The sequence below is a fragment of the Salvelinus namaycush genome, chromosome 31 (assembly GCF_016432855.1).
Source record: "Salvelinus namaycush isolate Seneca chromosome 31, SaNama_1.0, whole genome shotgun sequence".
NCBI classification, from domain to species: domain Eukaryota; kingdom Metazoa; phylum Chordata; class Actinopteri; order Salmoniformes; family Salmonidae; genus Salvelinus; species Salvelinus namaycush.
The window spans coordinates 11,429,122-11,436,054 of record NC_052337.1 but is presented as its reverse complement, the minus strand read 5'-3'; the positions used below and the strand labels follow the sequence as shown (position 1 = coordinate 11,436,054).

At 43.9% G+C, this 6,933-nt stretch overlaps 1 protein-coding gene across 2 annotated transcripts in view; it reads left to right on the top strand.

The window, feature by feature from the left end:
- LOC120025767 (collagen alpha-1(V) chain-like) overlaps nt 1-6,933 on the top strand; it is a 147,132-nt gene that overhangs the window by 56,509 nt on the left and 83,690 nt on the right. For both annotated transcript variants that reach the window (XM_038970394.1, XM_038970393.1), the window contains exons 5-6: nt 3,567-3,698; nt 6,511-6,636. In XM_038970394.1, the coding sequence (XP_038826322.1) occupies nt 3,567-3,698; nt 6,511-6,636 (258 nt within the window). The remainder of the gene's footprint in view (nt 1-3,566; nt 3,699-6,510; nt 6,637-6,933) is intronic.

The following is a 6,933-nucleotide window of genomic DNA, read 5'->3' as shown; positions in this document are numbered from 1 at the left end:
AGACGAGGTAGAGATGGAGAAGAGAGGTCTGAATACATATAGACAGAGGTAGAGATGGAGACAGAGAGGTCTGAATACATATAGACAGAGGTAGAGATGGAGACAGAGAGGTCTAACCACATATAGACAGAGGTAGAGATGGAGCAGAGAGGTCTGAATACATATAGACAGAGGTAGAGATGGAGACAGAGAGGTTCTAACCACATATAGACAGAGGTAGAGAGATGGAGACAGAGAGGTCTAACACATATAGACAGAGGTAGAGATGGAGACAGCTACAGATACAGGCAAACATATGCACATTCTCAATTTTTCATTTAGATGCTTTCTATATCTAATTTAGAGCCCACACATGTAGCCTTCCCTTTTAACATGCTGTATGTGAGTAAAATCAAGTGTGTTTGGCCTGCTACTCCACACCTCAGACTGCTACTCCATAACTCAGACTACTACTCCATAACTCAGACTACTACTCCATAACTCAGACTACTACTCCATAACTCAGACTACTACTCCATAACTCAGACTACTACTCCATAACTCAGATCAGACTACTACTCCATAACTCAGACTACTACTCCATAACTCAGACTACTACTCCATAACTCAGACTACTACTCCATAACTCAGACTACTACTCCATAACTCAGACTACTACTCCATAACTCAGATCAGACTACTACTCCATAACTCAGACTACTACTCCATAACTCAGACTACTACTCCATAACTCAGACTACTACTCCATAACTCAGACTGCTACTCCATAACTAAAAGCCAAAGGCAGCAGTTTTTCCACTGGAGCGATGTGGTTAAAGAGGCTGGCTAGGTGACAGTGTCAGAAAGTACAGGGTGTCTCTCTGTTCTCTACCCATCCAATAATCTGCAATCTTTTTATTTCTTCTCCTGGGTTCAACCAAACCATTGCTTGTCCATGCCAAACTGACTGACTGAATTCTGTTTAGCTGTGCATTTGACTCCAATGAGAGAATCCATTGAGTTGTAGATATATAAGTTCCCCAACACTGTATTAGTTCAGCTGCAGTGCCAATACCCATTGCCTTCTAACATCCCACTGGTATATGGTGGTTGGGTGAAGGCTTGGCAAAATCCACTGAAAACATCAGGTCTGCATTGTATAGGATGAACTCTTTGGCAGCATGCGATATGAGAAATAATATATGAGTGTACATCAGGGGAGTGTTGTAATGACATCCACCAGCAGTCTCTGTACTGCCAGCTCATGCAACACTTGGCTGGGCCTTTATGTTATTAAGAGGCCACGCCTACATCCCAAATGGCACCCTATTCTCTATATAGTGCACTACTCTGACCGCGCCCATGCTAACACCTCCAGGCCAAAGGAACAAACAAACACGTGTGATTCCAGCTGGGAATGATTCTTTCAAGAGATTGTTTTCTCTTGACAATAACTCCTAATCAGGGTTCTACAGTGTGACCATTTTACACAGCTTCCCCCGTAACCTGTACGAAGACGTGTGCATGTGCTTGTGCGTGCTCATAAATAGTCTGTGGTGGTGTTCTCATTGCTCCAGCGATGTCCTCGGCGTCTTTTACAGGGTGAACTGAGGATCGCACCACGTGTGGTCGGAATCCACCTTGGCACCCGTCCTGATAGCCTGGGGAGGGAAAGGGGGAGAAAGAGAGATGTTGAAGGGAAAGCATCTAGTTACCTCTCCTTCACTCGCCCAGAGCTGTCTAAATGTCGTTTTATTGCATTTTCAATAAGCTAATGGGCAGCCATCTTGAACTTCTACTGTAGGGCCGCTGTGGTTCAAAATATAGAGACACATATACAGACCCATAGACAACTAAGTACTGACACCGGATCTGTTTGGTGAAAATCCCAGTTTGTTCAAATTACCATTTTCCAGTTCCAACATTGAACAAACAGAAATTGGCATCTTCCAGCATCTTAACAGCCCCAATGGCCTGGATATCCTGCGTTGAGCGTACTGCTGGAGGAGCAATGGTGGCTTTAGCAGAGCTCTTCGTCTGGAAGACAGGGTCCTAGTTTGTTTCCCTGTCATCCATCATGAAGACAGAAAGCAGCCAGAAAACAACAGGAAACAGCTGCATTGGACTGTGGTGTCGTTCATGTAGAGAATCAGTACGTATGAAACAAGTGATGTTATAGTAGACAGCTTCAGATTCCTGTTTTTCAACAAACTGTTGTTGGTTGGAACACAAGTGACAAATAATCTCTTTTAATAATAACGATTCTCTATGCATGGAAAAACAAAACAGTGTTATGAGTTATTTTGAACTTCTGGCAGATGGATTTAATGAAAGACTGATGTCATCTCAAAGTAATTTATTTCCTTTTATGAGGGCTGGAGATTGTATAGTTTGACGTTCCTACATATTTGGGTGTGTACATACATTAATTGAAAACATGATGGCATATGGCCTGCTGGTATTTATGAGGAAATGTTATGTGTGGTTTGTAGCAGTCTTCAACATGTTTAATCATGGTTTGTGTGTTAGTTTTTTAATATCTGTGTTCATTGCTTGATATGTCTTGTTAACGTTGGCTCAGAAAATGTATATAAGTATAGTTTAGGTACAAGTCTAGTCAAGGATGAAAAATATAGCACTCACACCCAATTCCCCATGCAGCCTGGGGATCCTTCTGAGCCCCTTTCTTTCTTTCTTTCTTTCTTTCTTTCTTTCTTTCTTTCTTTCTTTCTTTCTTTCTTTCTTTCTTTCTTTCTTTCTTTCTTTCTTTCTTTCTTTCTTTCTTTCTTTCTTTCTTTCTTTCTTTCTTTCTTTCTCTCTCTCTCTCTCTCTCTCTCTCTCTCTTGCTACTCCCTCCCTCCCTCTCTTCCCTGTACAGTGACCTCTGTAAATCAGAATGTTCATTGGATGTGTGTGAGAGCAGGTTGGCTCATGCCCTCTCCATAGCACGTCAAACTGGATGACTTTGTCGACCGTGATGAGCTAGAGGCTAAATAACTAATTTCCCTTTTAGCACAGGGATGGATTTACAGTATGTGGTGAGAAAATGATTCATCGGTGGTAAAAACTGTTACCCTGTGAGAATACTATTTCATGGTGAAGTGTAGCCGCGCGTGTGTGTGTGTGTGTGTGTGTGCGTGCGTGCGTGCGTGCGTGCGTGCGTGCGTGCGTGCGTGCGTGCGTGCGTGCGTGCGTGCGTGCGTGCGTGCGTGCGTGAGTGTGTGAGTGAGTGAGTGAGTACGTGCGTGCGCGTGCCTCAAACTTTCCATGTTCACATTAGTTGCTCCCTCCCGCCTCTCCCATGTAGCCTGTACTTTAATGTTCTATAGAGTTCCAGTGTTTAGTACTAATCAGAAAGGACTGTTGGACACGGGACAGAGTTCTTTAGGACTTAGTCACCTCATCCATGTTCCAGTGCCTTGACCTAGTTTGAGCAGTTTGTGTTTAGCCTGCAGAGCACTGCAATACATATGTTCTCTCTTTACTTGATTTATTTGCAAAATGTTTTGTTTGTTTGTTTGTTTCCATCCATTTTTACTTCCTGGTTACAGTTGTTTCATAACTTCCTGTTTTCGGTGTGTTTCCAGGGAGACATCCAGCAGCTGTTGATTGTGGCGGACCACCGTGCTGCCTATGACTACTGTGAACACTACAGCCCCGACTGTGAGGTTCCTGTCCCAGAGCAGCCCCAGGCCCAGGACCCCAACACAGACGAATATGTGAGTCACTTCATCACCTCTCCAGACTCTTCCAGTATGTTTCCAGTATGTTTTATACTCTATCCTTCTTCAGTTGGGTCTTTCTCTTCTTACGTCTCACGGTAATTGTCTTCAGGTCGAAGTCAACTTGCTGTGTTGGCTTGAGAAGTTTAACAACTAGATAACAAACTACTGTATGTAATAAATTGCTAATTTTTGGACAGGCAGAGGTTAAGGGCAACTATTGGTCAGGGTGTGTCCTTTGGGGCCTTATGAGGAGTACCTGATCTAGCAAGAACACAAAAGCCAACCAAAGAAGCTCTAAACTCCAGGTTCAAACAGTCAGGGAGTTCAGTGCATTATATCAAATACAGCATACCCTGATGCCTTCCCCGATATTCCCTGATACAGTATTCCTTCATCCCTTTATCAATAAGCGGTTCTTTGATTAGGGATCAGGCTGTGTCGGTTGGACAAAATACTGGAAAGAAAGAGCTGCATCGCTGAGGGAAAAAAACGCTGTCTGCAAGAAAGAAAGTGCTGAGTGCTGGGAAATCAACAGGGTTGAATCTGCTATGCAGTTATAGAGGGAATCAAATATGCAGGAATGGCAGAGTACTTGCCTAAGCCTGTATCTCCATAATCTATGCTGAATGGAGATGTTCTTTCTATATCTGCCCACAATCTATTAAACAACTCTGCTGCATGGTAAGGCTTAATCCTTTGGAGGAGGACGACATGATCAGTTCAACAAGCTAACCAACCACGCCCTTGGACTCTTTCCAGTTGAAGTGGTGATCTCAGCTTTCTTATGAAGTGAACTAGTCAGAGAGAGAACCAGAACCATAGTGTGCCCAATCACAACTCCTGTACCTCTCATCTCAACCCATCTGGAGCTGTCTAGAACCAAAGGGAACCAGTTCACCCTGACATAGTAGAACCGTGGTTCTACAACTACAGCCAAACCAGAGTCAAACGTAACGGTCACAAACACATACCTCAAACATGTTTCAGACCTGTTTCGGGTTTGTTCATAATCTGGTTCCAATAGTAGGGCTAATATGGAGCAGACCTCACAGAAAAGAAAAACTTCAGAGTGACTGAAGCAACTAGTGCCTCTCTCCCCTCAGTACATGATCAGGATGAGTTCTATGACAGAGAGCTACTCTATGGCACGCCATATTTCTGTGCATTGTACCTCCATAAGCAAGTAAAGTAAGTAAGCCCCCCACCCCTGCCGACCCACCCTTCTTAAAAACCTTCACTCCTGATCTACCTTCGTACAACTTCACTACCCCCCCCCCCACAGAGAATGGGTCAGGTAGGGTTGACATTCTTGGCCTGGTTTCTGATCAGATTCAGACTCAGCCCAACTTTTGTTGGTGATTCATCCAGTGGAGGCTGCTGACGGCTCATAATAATGGCTGGAAACCATGTGGAAACCATGTGATATTGATACCCTTCCACTAATTCCGCTTCAGCCATTGCCACGAGCCAGCCATTGCCTCCTCAATTAAGGTGCCACCAACCTCCTGTGACATCATCCCAATATCAGACACCTCTGATTGTTATCATAATGTTAGGCTGTTTTCATAGAGTACAAAGCAATGTCTTTCTTTCTCTCTTTCTCTGTCTGTTGTCTAATATCTCTCTCTCTCTCTCATCATTATGTGTATGTCATTTCAACCATCAACCATTATCCATTTCCCTGTATGTATAGAGCACAGAGGAGGAGGACCCTATCTGTTGTCTTACAGTACAAAGAAATGTTTTTCTTTCTCTCTCTTTCTTTCTTTCTGTCTCTCTTTCTTTGCCTGTCTCTCACTCTCTTACTCTCTCTCTCTCTTTCTCTCTCCCTCTCTCTCCGTCTCTCTCTGTCTCTCTCTCTGTCTCTCTCTGTCTTTCTCTCTGTCTCTCTCTCTGTCTCTGTCTCTCTTTCTTTGCCTGTCTCTCACTCTCTTACTCTCTCTCTCTCTTTCTCTCTCCCTCTCTCTTCGTCTCTCTCTTTGTCTCTGTCTTTCTCTCTGTCTCTCTCTGTCTTTGTCTCTCTTTCTTTGCCTGTCTCTCACTCTCTCTCTCTCTCTCTCTCTCTCTCTCTCTCTCTCTCTCTCTCTTTCTCTCTCTCTTTCTCTCTCCCTCTCTCTCTCCCTCTCTCTGTCTCTCTCTCTGTCTCTCTCTGTCTCTCTCTCTCTCTCCCTCTCTCTCTGTCTCTCTCTCTGTCTCTCTCTCCCTCTCTCTCTGTCTCTCTCTCTCTCTCTCTCTCTCTCTCTCTCTCTCTCTCTCTCTCTCTCTCTCTCTCTGTCTCTCTCTCTGTCTCTCTCTCCCTCTCTCTCTCTCCCTCCCTCTCTCTCTCTCTCTCTCTCTCTCTCTCTCTCTCTCTCTCTCTCTCTCTCTCTCTCTCTCTCTCTCTCTCTGTCTCTCTCTCTCACACACACACACACACCCTCTTATTACTGTCATTTTCAACCATCAACCATCATCCATTAAATCAATAATATACCAGATGGGTGTGTTATGGGGATTATTGGAACGACATGATGTGGTCGCTAGGAAGACGTGAGTTCTGTCAGCCAATAATCACCATAACTCACACCCTCAAGTATATTATTGCGTATATGAAACGGTTTTACACAGAAAGCAAGAACTATGAAAGAATAACTTTCTGGTCAACCATTACTGTTAGTGGAGTGATCATAAAGTGATTCAATCATTTTTCGATAACGCATGACTAGCTGTGGTGTTGAGCTCAATAACACCACGGCTGGAATGCACTTTTGACCAATCCGATTGCTTGGCGGGAACTAACCGTTTCATAATTCCCTGTATTGTATAGAACACAGAGGAGGACAGCTATTACTATGAGTATCCTTACTATGAGGACATGGATGGGAAACCTTCCGAGTCCACCTCCGAGACTGAGACTGACGAACAAGCTGGACCTGCCACGGAAGACGTAAAGGTACTGTCCCCTTTCTGTCCCATGTCCCATGTCCCGCGTCCTTTTAAAAGACTACCGTCTATCTCCAGTGGGGTGGGACTTGGCACCCTCTCCCCATCCCATACCTTGTTTTATAATGTGGATGATTGCTGTTGATGCTAGCTGAGTATGTTCCAATGTCAGTTTTGAATGACATCTTGGTCAGGTCTCCCTTTGAAAAGCTATTCTTTATCTCATTGACTTTAAAGTAAAGTTACTGTAAATAAAAACAATTAATCAAAAGTGTTGTATCGGCTACAGTTTGTCCTCCTGACATTG